General features: G+C 42.4%; 1 protein-coding gene across 1 annotated transcript in view; it reads left to right on the forward strand.

The window, feature by feature from the left end:
- The first annotated feature begins 1,771 nt into the window (after window positions 1-1,771).
- The window catches only part of HPGD (15-hydroxyprostaglandin dehydrogenase), a 48,285-nt gene continuing 27,361 nt past the window's right edge, over window positions 1,772-22,695 (forward strand). Inside the window, exons 1-3 of the mRNA XM_069977802.1 lie at window positions 1,772-2,026; window positions 16,161-16,284; window positions 19,625-19,731. Coding sequence (XP_069833903.1) covers window positions 1,934-2,026; window positions 16,161-16,284; window positions 19,625-19,731 — 324 coding nt within the window. The 5' untranslated portion in view covers window positions 1,772-1,933. The remainder of the gene's footprint in view (window positions 2,027-16,160; window positions 16,285-19,624; window positions 19,732-22,695) is intronic.

Genomic DNA, 22,695 nt, shown 5'->3' on the forward strand with positions numbered 1-22,695 from the left:
GTGTTTACCCCTTCTGTGCTGCCCAAAGTGATATATACTCCTTGTGTCCTGCCCCCAGTATTATATACCCCTTGTGTACTGCCCCAATTAGTATATACCCCATTGTTCTGCCCCAGTATTATATAGAACCATTGTGTGCTGCTCACAGTAGTATATACCCCTTGTGTGCTGCCCCCAGTAGTATATACCCTTCTGTGCTGCCCTCAGTAGTATATACCCCTTTTTTGCTGCCCCCAGTAGTATATAGACCCCCTGTGTGCTGCCCCAGTAGTATATAGCCGCCGTGTGTGCTGCCCCAGTAGTATATAGCCCCCGTGTGTGCTTCCCCCAGTTGTATATAGACCCCTGTGAGCTCCCACCAGTTGTATATTGGCTCCCGCTCTGTCAGTGCTGCTGCATGTAACTAGAGTGCTTGCTACAAGCACTCATAGTTACAGTGCACAGAGCAGCAGTGGGTGGGGGGGGGGGCCCTGCAGAGGGCGCCATAGATGGGTAAGTAGATTAATTACTTACCCATCACAATGGCGTGTACATGTATAAATGTAGAGTGACAACCAAAATACTTTCTTCCAGCATGCCCAAGAAACTCTAATCTGACAATACATATTACCCGTTTCCTATTTGCCCCACCCCCACCCCCACCCCCTGCTCAGTTAAAGCACCTTGTAGGTAAAGAATTCCCCTGCTTACCCAGTTATATGCTCTGCTTTTGGATATACTATTATGAAGCTATAAAACCCTGACAGCGAACAATGATAGTACAATGCAAGTGCCCGAGGTAGACTGTACCATACTACCCAATAAGTCTTACCAGAAATTAGATAAGAATGAGCACCAATGAATGCAGTTATTATCACATTACCCCATTGTGAAAGATGGGCATACATTAAAGTGAAGCTCTAACCTTAGATTTACTTTATAAAACAGACTGACTGCAGCAATGATCAGATGATAACCAGGAGAGAGGGAATTTTGTGTTCTCTCCAGTCACTCTTCAGATCATTCAGTGGACCCCAGTCTGCCATGGGGGTTAGGGTACTCAAAGAGCCCCATGTCTTCTTGTGAATCTGTAGAGTATGCAAAATTTAACAGAACCCTGCAAGTTATATGAATATTTCAGTCACTTGATACGACTGGATATATGAATTTATGGGACAGTAATACTGTTACTAGTATACCCCCTCCTAGCTCCACATGACTGTAGTCTGTAGAGAAGAGAGCTCCCTCTTTGAAGACTTCAGCAGTAGCTGCAGTGATCTCAGGATATTACAGTGCTTAGTGACTGGGGAGGATAAAGCCTCTCAGTAATTTGGCTGAGCAGGCTGCCTGACTTTATAAATGATTGTTCTGAGGAATCTCTGGGACTGCTCTGTGTGCATTGTATTGGCTCTCTATTATCTGCTATGGATAGAAGAGTTGGCCTGATTTTCCTCTGGCTGTCACTACTGAATTCATTATTTGAGACATGAAAAACACACAAGGAGATAAAAATAAATGGGAGTTGATTCACAGAGGGAAGAACATAAAAGACAGTAAAAATAGCAGCAAGGGGAAAAGGGATATGAGAGCAATAAATGGGGAAGTTGTTAGACTGAAAAGTGAGTATGTGCTGTGTACATACATAGATGTAGCAGAGCTCAGTCTGTAACATAGATATGGGAGTCAGTCTAGCTATCAGCTTACCTTCTGGCAAGAAAAGAGTTAAGGACAGGTAAGGAAGGAGGTGTGAAAGCAGCACAGTTACCTAGAAGTACATTCAGCTCTTGTTCCCTCCCCCTTGGTCAAAGGATTGAAGGGAAGGAAAGCAGGGAGATAACACTGTAGACTCCAGCAGAGAAGGGAGGACAAGCACATTCATCCAGCTGGGGAGGAGGTGACAGCACAAGGCAGGACTGCAGCCTCAGGCACTTCATCACACAGATCTGCAGACAGCATGTATGCCAATGGGAAGGTGGCACTGGTCACTGGAGCTGCCCAGGGAATTGGCAGAGCCATGGTGGAGGAACTTTTGAACAAGGGAGCTGCGGTAAGTTAACTGTGTGTGTATATGGCCATGTACAGACTGTCCTGTAGGGAGTAATATAACGCAAGGGATCGCACTCCTGCAGAGTTTATAGAGAAAACGGCTGACAGCGATCATAGTAAAGAGCAATCCCTGTACTGTGCTTATAGGACGGAGGGAATGCTGGGGGTTCAGAGTGCACTGCTGAGAGTTGTAGTCCATCCTCATGTGTCCTGCCATATTCCTACAAAGGGTTGCTTGCTGAGAGTTGTAGTCCATCTATATGTGCACTGCCATATTCCTACAAAGGGTTGCTTGCTGAGAGTTTTAGTTCATCTATATGTGCTCTGCCATATTCCTACAAAGAACTGCTTGCTGAGAGTTGTAGTCCATCCACATGTGTATTGCCATATTCCTACAAAGGGTTGGTTGTGAGAGTTGTAGTCCATCCACATGTGTATTGCTATATTCCTACAAAGGGTTGGTTGTGAGAGTTGTAGTCCATCCACATGTGTACTGCCATATTCCTACAAAGAGTTGCTTGCTGAGAGTTTTAGTTCATCTATATGTGCTCTGCCATATTCCTACAAAGAACTGCTTGCTGAGAGTTGTAGTCCATCCACATGTGTATTGCCATATTCCTACAAAGGGTTGGTTGTGAGAGTTGTAGTCCATCCACATGTGTACTGCCATATTCCTACAAAGGGTTGCTTGTGAGAGTTGTAGTCCATCCACATGTGTATTGCTATATTCCTACAAAGGGTTGGTTGCTGAGAGTTGTAGTCCATCCACATGTGCACTGCCATATTCCTACAAAGGGTTGCTTGCTGAGAGTTGTAGTTTGTCAGCAGAACAAAACTACAGATTCCTTCTTTCTCAGTGTGTCCTTAGCAGGTTGATGTTTATACCCCAGATTGCCAAAACTGGGACTTGTGGTTCCACACCAGGTAGATAACTGTGGATTCTTGGGTATTATTGTGGAGAACTGTAGTTTCTACAATGTAAAGATATGACCACTTAATATGGATACCTTTTAGAGTCATGACTGGGACTTGTAGTTCCACAAAGTTACTTAGCTTTAGATTTCATACATAGATTAATTGTTGAGCCTTGATGTTCCTTCTAAGATACAGACTGTTATAGCATATTTGCTTTCCAAGCCAATTTCTGAGGCTTGTAGATCAACAGGTGAATAGCTATAGATTGCTTTATAGACATCATTACTGAGACCTCTGGTTAAAAACGATAGATTAATTCTCAGATTTCATTACAAGTAGCAATAGATTTCGAGTTCATTACTCAGACTAGTAGTTCCTTAGAAGATAAAGAGATTTGTATAGTATATTCCTTGATCGAGTTCATTACTAAGACTTGTAGTTCCTTTGAATATGAAGAGCTCTATATTCCGTCAGTTTCTGAGAGTTGTAGTTCTTTAGAGGAAGAAGAGCTGTATACACACTGTCAGAGTTAAGTAGCTATAGATTTCCTCTTGGAGTTGCTGACACTTGTGGTTCCTCAGGTTATAGATTATAGTTATAGATTGCGTCTCAGAGTTTTCTACCAAGACTTGTGCTTGCTCAGGTATTTGTATATTGTCTCTTGGAGTTCAATGCCTAGACATGTAGCTCCACAGGAAAGTACTTACAGACTTCCTGTGGAGTCCATTGATGAGACTTGTAGTGCCTAGGTGAGAAGCAATAGATTCCCTCTCAGAGTACATCAGACACACAAGATTCATTAAATGGAGAGCAGTATACACTAGTATATTTCCCATAGAAGCCCTCCCAGTAGACACTGCTGAGATGTGTAGTTGCCTGGTAGATGAGAGTAAGTACATAGTAGTTGTATATGTCCCTTTGAGATCCATTGCTGCTTGCTCCCCAGATGCTAGTCTAGTTTTGCTCTATATACAGTATTTCCTGTATATGTCATTGTTGAGATGTTAGTGCCCTAACAGCTGGGATTTTAGCAGCTGGAGAACTAGACAATGAATGTCAGCCTTTCAGCTTCTCTAAGTCTTATACCCATATAGTATAGGTCAGATTTTTACGTCAGATTTTCTGTTTTTAGTGAGGACCTTCCAAATAAATTTGGATCCAGGGGGTGTTGAAAGGGACACTATTAGGAAGGCACTAACACAGCAATCTAGTCAAACTATAGACGAATGATACTATGTAAAATACCACCATTTACATATGCATCACCTATATTTGCATTATAGTAAGCTCATATTTGCAATTGTTGCTAAACTAACATGCTTCACTTGGAACAGCAGGCTGGATAAGAGCCAAGACAGCAGCATAGTGTTTTCAAAGGGAAGTGTCATTCAATTGTGAAAGTAGAACTGCCTCTAAAAACAGCAGAACCAGAAATCTTTGTAAAATGCCAAAAGTTAAACCAGGTTTCCTACAGTGTAGGTGTACAAAGTAGCTGTTAGGCTGCATTTACACGCATCAGCTCGAAAAAAAAAATGTAAAGGGGTAAAGGGGTAGCTCAGCAAGAACAATTCTTTGAAATCAACTGGTGCCAGAAAGAGCCAGAGATTTGTAATTTACTTCTATTAAAAATGTTATGTTTTCCAGTATGTATTGGCTGCTGTATGTCCTGCAGGAAGTGGTATTTTTTCCAGTCTGGAGAGCAGAAGAGGTTTTTACAGACAGAGGTAGCATTAGAGAAAATTGGGTAAGACTGGAAAGAATAAACCACTTCCTGCAGGACATGCAGTAGCTGATAAGTACTATAATACTTGAGATTTTTTAATAGAAGTAAATTGCAAATCTCTAGCCCTTTCCGCCACCAGTTGATTTGAAAGACATTTTTTTAGGTGAACAAACCCTTTAAATGAGAATATTTTGACAGTAAATACATAGCAGGAGATTTATCAAATTGGTGTAAAGAAGATTTGTCTTAGTTGCCCCTAGCAACCAATCAGATTTCACCTTTCATTTTTCAAAGAGTCTGTGAGGAATTAAAAGTGGAATCTGATTGGTTGCTAAGGGCAACAAAGGCAATTTTACTTTACACCAGTTTGATAAATCTCCCCTATAGACCTAGATACATTAATGGGTGTAAAATATAAACTAGTCTAAAGTGTGCATAGCAACCAATCACAGCTCAGCTTTTATTTTACAAGAGCTGAAAGCTGAGCTGTGATTGGTTGCTATAAGAAGTTTACACCAGTTTATATTTTACACCCTTTGGCAAATCTCCCCCTAAATTTGCCACACACACACGTACACAGACACACACACACACACACACACACACACATACGCACACACGTGCACACATTCAGATAAATGGGACAAAGACATTTCTGCAACAAATCTGCCGATTGTGAATGCACCTAGAGTGTCTTTGTTGTCCTGTACACCAGATATCTACACCAGAGACACATGTATTTGCAGTAACAGAAATTTCTGTTGACATTGTATATTCAGCAAACATTAATAACCACAAAGATAATCTATCACATCTACCAGCCATGCATGGATAATAAAGTAATGCCCCTTAGTCTTCTTGCTCTTTGAACATGTTTTTTTTTTCCATAGGAAAAAGATGAGGTCACAGGGATTAGCCAATTTTATTTTCTGTAAAACACAAGTAGGCCATGCTCATTTTTATATAATCATTTTATCACCTATTACTTGCTGAAATCCCTGCATTATTTACTGGTCTGTATTTTTGCTCATTTACAGCTTTTTTAAAAAAAGGGCCACGTGTAAATACGGCCTCAAGGCCCTCACAAATGAGCATGTTACGGCCGCAAGTCCTGGCCAGACCTAGCCTGACCTCCAATGAGACCAGGACTTGTGGCCCTATTACTGACACAAAAATGCAGCCATAATACGCCCAAAGCACGGGGGTCCTAAGTATATTTTGAACCCAACTACTGGCTTTCCAGCTGTTGTAATGGCTTGATGGGAGTTGTAGTGCCACAGGATGAGAATCGCTACACCAGACCAAGATTTAAATCAGTAACACAGCGGCCCAGATTTATTATTGTAAAAGCGCCAGAATCGGCATCAGTTTTCACTGTCTAAGAATTAGACAAATCTAGTAAATCTGACCCAGTGTTTGTTCTGGTGTAAGTAGTTTCAGGAATGTCTGGAAGCCACTCATCGCCAGGAAAATCTTGATGTATGTTACATAGTAAGTATCCCCCATGACATTTGCATTATACAGGTTATTCAGAAGCACACAGCCAGATAAGTAAAGCACTTCAGGTTCCGGACGTCTCATCTGTCCTTGTGACTAAACCCTTCAAAGAGGAAACAATAGCCTGTAATCTGCATTATTCAAGGAAGTTTTATTAGATATTATAACATTAATTGAGACATTTAGTGATTTCAAAGAGGTTGTACAGAAAGTCCTGATAGCTAATAAGCAATGACTCAGCACCATTATCTTTGTAATATATTACCTGTAATAACTTTAATGTGTAGCCATATGTCTGGGGCAGCACAGAATATTTGTTGGAAGCGGGATACACTTCTCACACCCATTAATTTTCAATTTTTCTGGTATTTTTTGTGGCGTTTTTTTCCCTCTGCCATTACTTGACCTAGTTGCTGGACCACAAAAGGTGACAAAAACACAAGAAAAAAACCATAAGCACAGCAATAGCATTTTTAAGACAGCCAGAACAATTCCCACTGAAATCTATGGTAAAAAAAAAGCCACACCCTCAGCTTGCTGCGTTTTGTGAAAAATGCCACAGATCCTGAAAAACCCACACCAAAAAAACTCCATGTGTATAAGGCCATGTGTGTAATGGAAGTATAAAATTCCATTGTCCTCCAGTCAACATCTGTCTGCTGGTGGACAAAAAAAAACAAAAAAAAAAACGCCATGACATTTTTATTGGCATTTTTTAAGATTCTAAGGCAGACTAAAGGTATTTTTTATTCCTTGGTAATTTAAGGTATCTCATAATGGTCCTTGGAGGTTGGGATACCTGGCAGCAAATGTTCTCCACAAAGGAAATAAAGCATTACATAACTGACATTGAAGTCCATTAGCTGTCTATGTAGTGTAAGAATGCCATGGATCTTTCAGGTGAAAAGCCAAAAGCTCTGAGCCAAAAAAAATTCCTTTACTGATTAACGCTATTGCTTTAACCATACACTTGCATATTAAAAAATCTTTTATTTAACTTAAAAAGGGTGTTCAACTTTATGCAAAATAATTAAAAAAAAAATAGCAGACTTAGTAGTTCTAGCTTACCCAAGTCCCCCTAGCAATTTCTGCTGTGATCGTTTTGGGGCAGCTGTGGACGTTTTTTCTTTCACCCATCTTTTCTTTGATTTCTGGTTTGGATCGTTTGAGCAAGGGACCTTCTAAACTACATAGACCAGCATTCCCTGTGTGCCGGAGCCTACTGCTTGTAATAGCTCCCACATTCCCTCCCTCCCCCAGTGACCACTAGCCTATCTAAAGTAAGAACCACAATAACACCACACCCAGCCATCATTTCCCCATATGATTCCTCCCCATATCCCCAGATGCTGCTGCCTCTGCTGTAACATGATAGAGGCAGCCACCACAGACAGTCAGCAATCTGCATTGTATAAGTACACTATCTATGGAGAAGAGCTGACTGAGCTCCAGTAATGTCCCTGCATGTATATGACTGCCACTGAGCTCCAGTGATGTCCCTGCATGTATATGACTGCCACTGAGCTCCAGTGATGTCCCTGCATGTATGACTGCCACTGAGCTCCAGTGATGTCCCTGCATGTATGACTGCCACTGAGCACCAGTGATGTCCCTGCATGTATATGACTGCCACTGAGCTCCAGTGATGTCCCTGCATGTATATGACTGCCACTGAGCACCAGTGATGTCCCTGCATGTATATGACTGCCACTGAGGTCCAGTGATTTCCCTGCATGTATATGAAAGCCACTGAGCTCCAGTGATGTCCCTGCATGTATATGACTGCCGCTGAGCTCCAGTGATGTCCCTGCATGTATATGACTGCCAATGAAGTCCAGTGATGTCCCTGCATGTATATGACTGCCACTGAGCTCCAGTGGTGTCCCTGCATGTATATGACTGCCACTGAGCTCCAGTGATGTCCCTGCATGTATATGACTGCCACTGAGCTTCAGTGACGTCCCTGCATGCATGTATTTGAAGGCCACTAAGCTCCAGTGATGTCCCTGCATGTATATGACTGCCGCTGAGCTCCAGTGATGTCCCTGCATGTATATGACTGCCACTGAGCTCCAGTGACGTCCCTGCATGTATTTGAGGGCCGCTGAGCTCCAGTGATGTCCCTGCATGTATATGACTGCCACTGAGGTCCAGTGATGTCCCTGCATGTATATGACTGCCACTGAGATCCAGTGATGTCCCTGCATGTATATGACTGCCACTGAGGTTCAGTGATGTCCCTGCATGTATATGACTGCCACTGAGGTCCAGTGATGTCCCTGCATGTATTTGACTGCCACTGAGCTCCAGTGATGTCCCTGCATGTATTTGACTGCCACTGAGCTCCAGTGATGTCCCTGCATGTATATGACTGCCACTGAGCTCCAGTGATGTCCCTGCATGTTTTTAAGGGCCACTGAGCTCCAGTGATGTCCCTGCATGTAAATGACTGCCACTGAGCTCCAGTGATGTCCCTGCATGTATATGACTGCCACTGAGCTCCAGTGATGTCCCTGCATGTATATGACTGCCACTGAGCTCCAGTGATGTCCCTGCATGTATATGACTGCCACTGAGGTCCAGTGATGTCCCTGCATGTATATGACTGCCACTGAGGTCCAGTGACGTCCCTGCATGTATATGACTGCCACTGAGCACCAGTGACGTCCCTGCATGTATATGACTGCCACTGAGCACCAGTGATGTCCCTGCATGTATATGACTGCCACTGAGCTCCAGTGATGTCCCTGCATGTATATGACTGCCACTGAGCTCCAGTGATGTCCCTGCATGTATTTGACTGCCACTGAGCTCCAGTGATGTCCCTGCATGTATATGACTGCCACTGAGCTCCAGTCATGTCCCTGCATGTATATGACTGCCACTGAGCTCCAGTCATGTCCCTGCATGTAAATGACTGCCACTGAGCTCCAGTCATGTCCCTGCATGTATATGACTGCCACTTAGCTCCAGTGATGTCCCTGCATGTATATGACTGCCACTGAGGTCCACTGATGTCCCTGCATGTATATGTCTGCCACTGAGCTCCAGTGATGTCCCTGCATGTATATGACTGCCACTGAGCTCTAGTGATGTCCCTGCATGTATATGACTGCCACTGAGCTCCAGTGATGTCACTGCATGTATATACAAGCTCTGCTGGATGAGGGGAGATGATGGGGGGAGTAGTGGTCACTGTTCTCTCCTTCCATAGAGCACACACAGTCCATTTCTTCTCCACAGAACACTGCACTATTAGGCAGCAGGGTCGATTTCTGTGATTCTATTGGCTCTGAGGGACCATGTGATAAAGATCCTGAAGAGCACAGTCAATGGCTAAAAAAGAACATGTGACACTGAGTAACAAACGTGCTATGACACGTTCTGTGATGTATTGGCACAAAATGGAGGACAGTAACATGTATTGTGACAACAGTCATAGAAATCTTTAGAACTACAGAACTTCCTATGCAGCTGTAGAGGTGGTCAAAGTAAGGGAAAATGACCAGACTGGAACTGGAAGCACATGGGTGGTATGTATAACTTTGGGAAAGGAACAGAAAGGAAGAAAAAAGCTTTAAACTGGACAACCCCTTTAAGACTTCTATGCAGCTTCAATAACAGGAAATAAAAGCCTTGTAATTATTATTTTGCCTATGAAAGAGATAGCTATGGCTTGGGTGATTTATTTATTTATTCAGCACAGGGAAGTGTAGAGAAATAGAATAGTGATTAACAATGGTTATTTTGTCATCTCTGTGCTGTGAACATGACGGTTATTTGGAATGCAAATTACCAGCTAAATCCTAGGACTTATCATTAAAAGATTTGCTTGTTTTGGAATGGTTGTCTTTATTCAGTAATATTGTAATGATAGGCACATACAAGGTAGCAATAAATCCAAAACTCTGCATCATGCTGTAATCTTAGCCCCTGTATTAAGTGACCTCTGAATTTATTCCAATGATTTGTGATCATTTGTCAGTAAAAGTAGAAGTTCTGCTTGTTTCCTAATGTACTTGTAATGGTTTCTCAGATTCTGCTTACTCATCATTATACAATATAAAGTCTCCAGTTTCATGACCTGTGTATTATATGACTGCTACAATCTAGGGGGAGCGTGTGGTGTGGAAGCTCAGTGGGATAGCTGGAAAGATAGAGGTTGTAGTACTCAATTTTAGTCATAGTCTAGTCAAAGTAGGGTTTAAAGTGGTTGTAGTGGGCGGCTACAGCCTTGCCACCAGACCCTCCTTGGGCTGGCACAGTGAGAAGAGTTTGTACTTGGATAGGATAGTGGTAGTAGTTCCCACGGGGCACTCTCTGTGTGTATGTTACACATGGACTGACTTATAACAGAAGAACGCACAGTAGTTATTACTTTGGCAAACAGATGAACTTAAAGATGGAAGCGCACAGTCTTTACAAAGTTCCCTTCAGGCATTTGCTGCTGCTGGAGCAGGTTTCCTAAAATTCTAATCTGTTTCTTTCTTTCTAATTCCAGTAGTCAGGCATCTTAAATGCAGACAGGCAATTGCTTAGCTTAAAATTCCTCTCTAGTCAGTCACAATCCATTGCATTTCATAGTTACTTGGTGCGCTAACCATAGACACTGTAATTCCCGACTGAAGGTACAGATCCTCAAAAATAAGCAGGACTTGAGCTGCTGGGGTGCTAAGCCAGGCCTGAAGCCAGAATTGAAAAATCCTTGCCCTACATTTCCTTAAAGGCTTGTCTGCTCTGACCACACAGCCTGATTCTTTTTATGCATCTCCTCACTATCCTTCCTCCTAGAGAGAAACCCTAGGGAAACCCTTTCTCAGTTATCGTGCACAAATAAATTCACAGGGTAACAGGACTTTTCCTAAGCAATACAGTAATATATATATTCATCCCAGTTACTCTGTATTTATATCCTTTTAATAAGGCGATATTTTTCCTAACAAGAATAGTGTATGGACGTAAGATACCAATATTAGCTGGTAAGAAGTTGATAGACCTGGGTGGTAAATTAATTGATCCTTTATGACTGGTTGGTTTCGTATGGTCTGCACAATACCCTTAATACCACTGCCTACATGTATGTCCTGTGCACAGAGAGTTTCTTTTGTGTTCCTCATTGTATTAAGAATTGACCTTCACCTTTATGTTACTATTTTTTTAACTGTGGAATTTTATTACCATTATACTTATTAACCAAAATAAATAATGCATTCATATAGAATTATCAGATTGCTGCAAAACTTAAAACTTACAAGCTCTTTCTCCCTCTGCCCTATAAAAAAGGCTCTCAGAGGCTACTTTTGTGTGGTGTACCTCTTGTTCACAGATCATTGACTGTGACATGCCTCTACAATGCATTTAAAGACATTTTGCCCAGTTGACAAACATTGTGAGAGGGCGCATCATTGCAATGAGAGAAGCAGGAGGGTCATTTTGACTGCCTGCTATCTAGGCAAATGTGCCCCAGGATGCCATGCAGAACCTGTATGTCTCCATGTGTCTTGTTTCCAGGCTAGAAGTGGACAAAGGAATACTAAAGCCTCCTTTAAGTTGCACAAGTTTCCCCAATAAACATATATTTTTGTTCCTATATTGTTCCTATATGTTGTTGCTGTATTGAATTTGTTCCTATTCACTTACAAATATCATCCTCACATATAACAACTCATTCTTGGTGCGTTATTTTTTGTCAATGATTGTACATCTGGTTATCTTGAAAGCTTAGTAATGACATCAGCAACTCTTCCTGTTACTGAGTGTACTTCACAATGACCTCAGCAAAACTGGATGTGTGTACTGTGTGATCTCAGCAACCATGTGGAATATAATAACATTGCCTAATCCACAGTGCACATTGTTCTATTTTACTATCTATTCCTAGAGTGTATGGAGTGTACTTTTCCATACCAGAAGCATTTGCCAGGTAACATAAAATTTTTAGATGCTCATAAAATGAATCAGAGATAAATATGGAAATCCTCAAATAAAAAGTTTTTAAGCATTTATCATACACCTGCAGAAGTCTGGAGCCCCACAAAGCATATACAGGGTGGTCCAAAAGTAGGTGGACAGTATGTGTAATAGGGTTTTGAAGGGGGAGATTTATCAAACATGGTGCAAAGTAAAACTGGCTCAGTTGCCCTTAGCAACCAATCAGATTCCATTTTTTATTCCCCACCAACTGTAAAATAAGAGGTGAAATCTGATTGGTTGCTAGGGGCAACTGAGCCAGTTTCACTTTACACCATGTTTGATAAATCTCCCCCTTCATAACCCTATTACACATACTGTCCACCTACTTTTGGACCACTCACTCTATCTATCTATCTATCTATCTATCTATCTATCTATCTATCTATCTATTGAGAACCCCTGCGGGCACCACTATCAGAAAAAGGGCTTAGTGCAAGCCCCTAGGTTTAAACAACATAGTATCTGAAACAAAAAGGGGAACCTAGAAATAACAGGCTGCACCCTAAAAAAAAACACTTAAAAAAATATACAAGCAAATTTTATTTAGCACAACTAGAAAATACAGACATTTGAAAACACTAAAAACCATACATATAACATGCACATAATCAAGTATGGTTCAATGTGCTGACCACCCCCTCTACAAAATATGCTGAGAGCTATCTATCTATCTATCTATCTATCTTGGCTCCATGTGCAAATGAGAATTATTCTTATTCCAGGATTATTCCATACTTACAAACTTCTCTGTGTCCCCTATGCATCTTCATCCTTGTATAGGGACAAGAATTGGTTTTTGGGATAATAGGCCCCAAGAGAGAAAATGGTTATTATTATTGCCTCAATGACACAATAACATAATCCCAGTGGAACCCATCTGCTGGTCCATTTAGGGTAGTATATAATGTTGGCAATCCTAGTAATCTTAGTAAATAGGTTAGGCATAATAAAGATCAGAAATGTTCATTCAATAAAGGAGTTCTTTTAGCCTATTGACCAGGTCAGTGGGAAAGGATGATACCATCCTTAGATTCCTTACATATAAAATGTTAAACTATTTATAATGCATACTATATAATATTTCAAGTTATGGTCTCCAGATTTTATGTGATAGAACGCTGATTCAGGGATTTGTGTTGATTGCCATTGAAGTTGGGAAGGAATTTTTCTCCCTGTGATGGGGCAACTGTCAGGGTTTTTGCCTTCAGCACAGTAGAGTTTTTGTAGGTTGAACTTGATGAACTTGTCCCTTTTCAACCTTATTAAAGGGGTACTTCAGGAAAAATGTACTTCCACTAGTCACAGGATAGGAGAAAAGTAGGAGATTGTGAGGAGTCCAACCTCTGTATCCCCCGCCGATCTCTGTATCAGGCCCTGCCGACTCTATCAATAAACTGGCACAAACAATTTGGAATTATTGTCTATGCACAAAGACATTTACTAAACCATTCAACACGCCATGGCCTTTCCAACAATGAGAGCGGAAATAGTACGTACTGTACGTAAATATGATTGCCAAAAAAACATAATACTCAGCAAGAATCTAAAGAGCAAACATTGCATATAAAGAAATATGCTTCCTTTTGCAATTGTAGATAGATGTCATGTTATCACATCTGGAAGCATGCTTGTACAAAATGCTAAGCCCTCCAGACAAGAATAAGCTGCAGGAAGGAATGTGCAATTATCTGATAGATATACGGAAGTAGACAACAACGCAAGAAGCTGGGAGACAACATAGATATACAACTGACATAAACACATGCTCATCTGGGTGAGAAATACTATGAGATTAAACCCCCACAGTTTCCAATGTTTTGTATCCTGTGTATGAAGACAAATGTGTCATACAATAAATAGGGTTGGAATGTACATAATGTACAGTACTAGGCTGACTTATGTTATTAAAGCAGATTGTACTCCATGTGTATGTAAATCAGTCTGGGTGTCTCTTTATACATGTATAAATTACAGCTCAAGTGAGATGCATAACCATGTGCTGTGGTGTTGGCAGGACAGGATGCAAACACTTGAGTATGAATTACTGTTGCTTCACTCCATTGGAGAGCTATAGATCAGGCTGGATAAGTAGCCCTTGTGTCCCTACACAGCCAAATTGTTTAAACCATTGCTTGTTGGTTTTATGTAGGGCAAGAAGAGTCAATATTCTTCTACACTTTATATACATTTTTTGGCATGCCAAGTATCAATGCATGGAAGGGAACAACAATAGAAGTTTGTATCAATTCTCAAAGACCAGAAATTTAGTGCAAATACTACTTGCATCGGAATCTTAGGCCTTAGGTTTAGGTGGTGTTATTTTACATATCACATGTCTCATAAAGGAAGTTTTAAACTACATTCTGATTTTTCTAATGGAACACTAGATACTACGTAATATTGGTTATAAGGTGCCTTCTTCTGGATTAAGAAAAGTAATAGGTTAAACAAGACCACTCTTATCATATATAACCATATTAAGGTATAATATTAGGCTATGTTCACACTGCGTATGAGTCCGGCCGCATTTCGTACGCCGCCATACATGTGCGAATGAAACTACGGGTGTGAGAAAAATAGACATGCAGCCGGATGTGTACGAACCGCGAACATACGCCCGTAGTACAGTTATGCTTCCCTAGCTTGTTTCGAAGCGATCTGAGGCAGGTCAGTTACTTGGAAATCTTCGCCCAGTCCCGTAAACCACACAGAACCTTTTGGATCGAAAAATCAGGTTCAATTTGGCTGAAATAAGTACTCCGTACGGGACCGCATGGAAATCCACGGCCGTGAGTTTCAACATTTCCGTCCTCAAACAATGGTCTTGTTCATTTTTCACGGCGCCGTATACGATCCGGCCGTAAGCTCATACATAGTGTGCATTGTGCGGGCGTATATCGTCTACTTTCAAGCGAACGCATCAACCTCAAAACTACGTGCGTATATTCGCGGTTCGCACTACGGCCGGAAACATACGCAGTGTGAACATAGCCTTAGAGGCATGAGTTAGCCTTAAAGAGGTACTTGAGCAATTAAAAACTTTGACATACTTCAGCCCTTCCATGTAATATTTGGGGGGTTGAGGTATTTGAGCATATTGCGTTTTTCCTGTTTGGTTAATTATATCTGATATTCTTGGTTTTATTGCTTTTCTTTTTTTGTATGTGTTCTGATTTTCTTGCCATATAAATATCCCATTTGTAAAGCCCATATTTCATGTCCACTATAAATAGACAGCGTTGTGTTGTAGCTTAGGAATCCTTGTACTTGTAGAACCAGTTATCTTCATTAGTTAGAAGAATTATGTGGACTTGTCTGTGCTAATAAATTCCAAGCATCAATATTTGTAAGCAGCTGCAGGTGTGGTAATGGAGTCCTTCCAAGCATGATCCTCCTGTCTTCCTCTTCTACTATTCGCAATGAGATTCTCTGCAGACACACAAATCAGGAATAAACATCTTGTGTCCAAGCATCTCGTGTCCAACGTAAATAAAATAAAACCATGGGAACATTTAGTTTCCATGAGGCACCAATGAAACCAATAAATCATGGAAATCAAGCCTTTGAAATACTTTACTGACATGTTTGGTAAATTGTGAGGATGACTTTTATTACTTCGAACTTTCTCAGAACTGAAAGTGGAAGTATTATGCAAAAGGAAAGGTCAAAGGCTTCTTAATAATCCCAGTTATTGGTGTAATGCAAGTTGCCAGTGCCTGGGTAAGGCCAATACTGCACCCCCTATCACAGCCCAATGAATATAAATTCAACACTGTGCCTCCTGACACTTATCAATAGCAGTGATACTAATGACTATTTACCATATATGTGAATGGTTTATGTTCTCCTGCACTGTTCTTCTTATTAAGTTCAGTAGTGATGGCCCTGCTCTGACGTTACGCCGGTTTCTACATGCTTAAAAAATGCATTTCCCACCTATTAATTGTATGGGAATAGGATACTTGTGTATTTATACTTGTAGAGTGCAAATTTACAGTGTTTTTTATGTGTGTGTTTCATTCTATAGCTGGCAATGGTGGACCAAAATCGCATAGCGGGTGAGCAGTGTAAAGCTTCCCTTGATGAGCAGTTTGGAAGTAACAGAATTTTGTTTATCCAGTGCGATGTCACAGACCAAGAGCAGCTGAGAGGTAAAGATAAGTATGGGTGTGCTACTCTAAAATCCCGTTGATTGAAGTTTAAGAAATGAGTCGGGAAGTGAAGCACAATGCAGATTTCATATTTATTCAAGAATAAAGGTGACCATACACCTTCAAAGCATTTGTTCTGCTAAGAGCTTACCCTTATGGTGCATTTACACAGAACAATTATAGTTAGAATTTTAACGATCGCATTTGAGAGATAATCGGCTCGTGTAAGCACAGCGAACGATCAAGTGACGAGTGTGAAATCGTTCATTGTAATCTTTCAATATCGCAAATCGCTTTGTGTAAACAGTCTTTCACAGATTTACCCTATGTGTAAGATGGGCTTAAGTGATCTTAAAACAATTGCAATAACAATTTTTTTAAACGATTTTTTCACTTCGTCTAAACACTGATCGTTATAAAACTCACTGTGTTCCTTTTAAATCGATAAACAATTGATTGAGCAAATTATTGATCCGTGTAAATGGACCAATACAATCCCACCCTACACATTTGGCTTAATTGAACTTTAATATGCTACAAGGGGGGGTAAGGAGCTGCCAGCTGTAGCAATGGAATATCTCCCCTGAAAACGAGGACTGAAAAAGAGGGCCAAACAAATTCAACATGCTTTATCCTCTTTTTTCTCCCCATATAATCTATCAGAGGAGTCAGAAGATGCTCATACACTTCAGAAAGTCAAGGGGTTCGGACAACTTTTAACTGTTATGTCTTAGGACCTTTAAAGGGAAAAGGGAATTTAGGAATTCTTATCTGTTTATATTTTCTGACTGTAATTTTTTTATTTCACTTTTAGTACATTGTTATAAGTGCTGCCATCTTGCTTAAGCTGTTTAACAGCATTTAGTGACATGCTTTACAGCAAGATTCATAGACATAGAAGACAATGGGCAGACTCTGTCCCCTTGAAACATTACTGAGCATACTCTGTGACCTTTCAGAAGATCATTACACAGGGAGCTGCTATTGTCTTCTCTATCTGCAGGTATCACATAACACTGTTAGGCTGGGTTCACACTACGTATATTTCAGTCAGTATATTTCAGTCAGTATTGCAACCAAAACCAGGAGTGGATTAAAAACAAAGGATCTGTTTACACAATGTTGAAATTGAGTGGATGGCCGCCATATAACAGTAAATAACTGACATTATTTCAATATAACAGCCGTTGTTCTAAAATAACAGCAAATATTTGCCATTAAATGGCAGCCATCCACTCAATTTCAACATTGTGTGAACAGATCCTTTCTGTGTTTTTAATCCACTCCTGGTTTTGGTTGCAATACTGACTGAAATATACTGACTGAAATATACATATACTGACTGAAATATACATATACTGACTGAAATATACAAATACTGACTGAAATATACGTAGTGTGAACCCAGCCTAATGCTGTAAAGCTTTTACTTTTAGTACATTGTTATAAGGGCTGCCATCTTGCTTAAAGCGACTCTGTACCCACAATCTGACCCCCCCCCCCCCCCCCCCAAACCACTTGTGCCTTTGGATAGCTGCTTTTAATCCAAGATCTGTCCTGGGGTCCGTTCGGCAGGTGATGCAGTTATTGTCCTAAAAAACTACTTTTAAACTTGCAGCCCTGAGCCCAATGGCCGGTATCTGTGCCCTAACTTTGCACCACCCCTCCTCCCCTCCCTCCCCTTATCATTAGGAATGCCACTGGAACATTTTCTCCTGTCTGAACATTGCACAGGTCCTTAACGATCCAGCCCATGTTCAATATTCACACAGCTGATGAACAGTAGGCAATCTGCCTGGAGCATTCCTAATGATGAAGAGGCAGGAAGGAGGGACAGAGAGGTTGTGCCAGCCTAAAGCATACACAATCTAAGTCTAAGGCAGTTAGACACGGGGCTGTTAGTTTAAAAGTTGTTTTTTAGGACAATAACTGCATCACCTGCCGAACGGACCCCAGGACAGATCTTGGATTAAAAGCAGCTATCCAAAGGCACAAGCGGGGTTTTTTTTTTTTTTTTTTTGGGGGGGGGGGGGTCAGATTGTGGGTACAGAGTCACTTTAATCTGTTTAACAGCAATTAGTGACATGCTTTACAGCAAGATTCATGGACATAGATGACAATAGGCAGATTCTGTCCCTTTGAAACATTACTGAGTGTACTCTGTGACTTTTAAAGAGGTCATTCCACAGAGAGCTGCTTTTGTCTTCTCTATCTACAGGTGTCACATAATGCTGTAATGCTTACAGTATCACTGTACAGCAGCCTCCTTTTATCACCACAGACACTACAGGAAGTCTCATCTCAGTTTTAGGGTCCTATTCCACAGGCCGAGCAGGGCCCGATCAACGATGTAAACGAGTGGCGATCTGCTAGATCGCCGCTCGTTTACTGGGCCTATTCCACGGCCCTATGATCATTGAGCGAGGGCTGCAGGGACATCTTTACCGATGTCCTTGCAGCATCATACATTACCTGTCAGGTCTTCTCCGCGCTGTCTTCATCCCCAAGTCCCGCGCTCTCTATCTTCAGAATGGCCGGTCAGCTGACAGGCCACACTCAGCCAATCACAGGCCGTGGGACCCGGGGACGAAGACAGCGCGGAGACGATCTGACAGGTAATGTATGATGATGCTGCTGCTTGTCAAATTGTCGGTCGCCCGCCGCATACCGCTATTCAACCGTAGCAATGCGCGGTGGGGGACCGATGATTTTAGGTCTGGCCCTAAATGAACAATCAGCCGATGACACGATCATCGGCTGATCGTTTTCTCTATTTCACGAATGATAATCGGCCGAATCGGGCCAAATGGGGCCGATCCGGCCGATTATCGTTACTGTGGAATAGGGCCCTTAGGCCCAGTGGTAAGAATTAAAACTGCAAGGCTTTAGGATAATTTTTTTAATATAGATAGGAAAATGGAAAATAAGGGGAAAAAATCACCAAAAATTCTTTAAAATATGTTTAACAGAAAAACAATATTTAAATAATAAGTAATTTTCTGATGACACGTTTCCTTTAAGGAAAATGGGCATCAGCGCTATTTACCAAAAATATTTGGATGGAACAGATTTCAGCAATAAATTAATATGAGAAATCATTTTATTACTTCATAGTTAAGTAAAAACAAAAAGTCTACTAAGATATAAACTCTCAGGTCCTTAGAATAAGTTATTGCTAAACAAATAGAACAAAGTGAATTGTAACTTTTAAAATATTTAAACTGTCAGTTTACCTGGTTAGACCTGGTAACTTATAAATGGCATGGCCACAATGGTCTATGTAGCATAATTTATCCAGACAAGAACAATTCCATTTCTATGTGCCACTTTTATGTTCTAGATGCATTTCAAAAGACAGTGGAACATTTCGGAAGGTTGGACATCCTGGTGAACAACGCTGGAGTAAATAATGAAAAGGACTGGGAAAAGACTATTGAAGTCAACCTGGTAAGTTGTATACTAGACTTCTGTAGTACTGTAGTCATTCCACATCAGGATATTCCAGGTCAGTGCTCTGTCACCAGGGTTTTAAATGCACAATAATGGATTTACACACCACAAATTTAAAAAATCACAAACAATGATGCCGATGATTTTCCAGGGACAACCTGCTCTATGCAAAGAATGCAAGATCCCAGTTTGAGGCTTCCGTAAGAAGAGCAGATCAGGGCACACGTACCGGCAGTGACGTCACAAGTGCTCGAAAGTACAGGCCTCTGCCTGTCAGTCTAAAGTCTGTGTGTATACTGGTGGACCTGGGGCATTCGTTTGCAGTAAAGGAGAAAATGATATTGAGTTTTTGTACATTATTTCTAACACTCACATGTTATTGCAAGATTGCAATAATAATGGCATCTATGGATTCAGGGTAGGAAGCCCTATTGTACCCTACCTTTATTTTTGGCATTAAAAGGTCTGCTTTAAGGCCAGCCCTAATTGTAGTTTTAGAGAGGTTATCCAGAAGTTAAAGGGGTATTCCCCCCAAAATTATTTTTGCATTAATATGTTGCCCACCCGTAGCTTTCCATCTTTCCAATATAAAGTTATAATGGATTCTGCACAGTTTTGCTGTTATCTAGCTGCATCTAGCCCCACGGATTGCAGAGAATCATCAGACCTCAGTCCACTCCGACACGCTCCTGGCCCACACCCTCCGAGACGGCATCACGTGTCCTGCATCTCTTCAATGGGCCGGGTTAGCGCTTCTATCCCAGCCAATCCAAAGTGATGGAGGACACTGACAGGGGATGGCTTCTGTAAGAGAGGGAGACCGTGATCAGTGCAGCTGTCACTGTCTCCCTTTCTAACAGCAGTCACCCCAGTCACCCGCACCGTGTGGCCTCAGCCCCAAAGTTCACCCCCTGATGACTATGCCCCCTCACTCGTGTCGGCGCTTACCAGCGGCAACATTTGCAGACCCCCGTCATCTGCGGCGGCGCTTACCGGCAACCGCCCGCCCGCTGGCATCGTTCGCAGCACCGGCGCAACTCCCCCCCGCCCCCCCCCCCCCCCCCCCCCCGACACTCACGGCACCCCTGTTATATACAGACGGCGCTTACTGGCGGCAAACCCCCCCCCCCCCCGTCACCAGCGTCTCACTCGCGACCACCCGCAGCAACCGGCCTCAGCTGGGCTCATTTGCGGACCCCCGTCACCCGCGGCTGCACTTATCGGCCCCCTGCCCGCTGGTGTCATTCGCGGCACCGTCGCAACCCCTCCCCCCCGCACTCGCGGCACCCCTGTCATATACACGTGTCATCCGTCGTAACACCCGTGTCATCCGCCGCTCACCCCCTTGTCATCCACAGGCGGCTGCAAACCATCCCCCCGGAACTCACCAGGCTGCCAGTACTTTACCCCAGCACCACTCACCCGCAGCAGTGACACCCCCCTCACCCGGAACTCGCCCGGCCCCCAGCACTTTACCCCAGCACCGCTCCACCTCCCCCCGTAACTCACCCGCAGCGGCTGCACCCCGCTCACCCAGAAGTCGCCCGGCCCCCAGCACTTGACCCCAGCACTGCTCCGCCCCCGTAACTCACCCGCAGCGGCGGCACCCCCCTCACCTGGAACTCGCCTGGCCTGCGGTAGGCACCCCCAGCACCCCCCCACCCCCAGCCCATGACTCACCTGCAGTGGCGGCACCCCCCGCGGCATGCACCCCCACCACCCCGTGGCTCACCTGCTATTTCAACTCTGCTGCATCACACAATCAACTCTGCTGCATCACACAATCAACTCTGTGTAATGCAGCAGAGTTGATTGTGTAATGCAGCAGAGTTGATTGTGTGATATAGTAGAGTTGATTGTGTAATGCAGCAGAGTTGATTGTGTGATGCAGCAATCAACTCTACTATATCACACCATCAAATGCTGCATCACACAATCAACTCTGCTGCATCACACAATCAACTCTGCTGCATCACACAATCAACTCTGCTGCATCCCACAATCAACTCTGCTGCATCACACAATTAACTCTACTGTATCACACAATCAACTCTACTGTTTTGCTCACTCAACTCTGCTGTATCACTTTTTCAACTCTGCTATACAACTCGCTCAACTCTATATCACTCGCTCAACTGCTATATCTTGTGAATATCAGCTCTGCTACATCATGTACCAATCAGACATAAGCATTGCATGATGGGAAATGTAGTTTTCTGGCCGGCGCCATGTTGGATATAGATCGGCTTTTTAAAAAAGTTGTAACTATGGAACGGAAGCAGCTAGAAATACGGGAGACGGCTCAAAATACTCAGGGGGACTTGGTGAGTAAGACTGACTAGGTTTAGGAGCATTTTATTTTTTTAGCTCTTGGGGGGAATACCCCTTAAGCTGCAAAATCCCTCCCAAGCAAGAGAACAAGATTGGTGCTGTTTATGGAAGAAAGCAGTCATGTTTCTTTAAGTCTGGCTAGCCCCTTTAAAAAATAAGAACATCCAATTTGGAGACATTTGTATGTTCACACTAGACTAAACCAGAGCATTTTACATATTAAGGCTATGTTCACACAACATATATTTTGGTAAAATCATGGCCGTTGTACAACATTGCTGTTTATGGGATCCCAGCCGGAGCTTATACACATGGTAGTGGCGCTGCAAACAAGCCGTAGAAAACCATGTCAGTGCACACTGTGAAGCGAGCGGCTCCGGCGGCTCGCTCCATAGTATGCTGTGGGAAGTTCTGATGCGGGCGCGCACGGATGCACCCGCATCAGAACTCTGCGGCCCGACGTGTGAACATAGCCTGAAGAATAAATGGAGAATAGAGTAGGAAAATCTTCGATATAATCAATTTTGAACTAAAAAAAATAAAATACATAGCCGCAACAATGAAATAACTGCAATAAAACAAACAGATGCACTCTTTGACATATTTTCTGTAAGGCTGCAGTGGGATGGC

The sequence above is a fragment of the Dendropsophus ebraccatus genome, chromosome 7 (genome assembly GCF_027789765.1).
Source record: "Dendropsophus ebraccatus isolate aDenEbr1 chromosome 7, aDenEbr1.pat, whole genome shotgun sequence".
NCBI classification, from domain to species: Eukaryota; Metazoa; Chordata; class Amphibia; order Anura; family Hylidae; genus Dendropsophus; species Dendropsophus ebraccatus.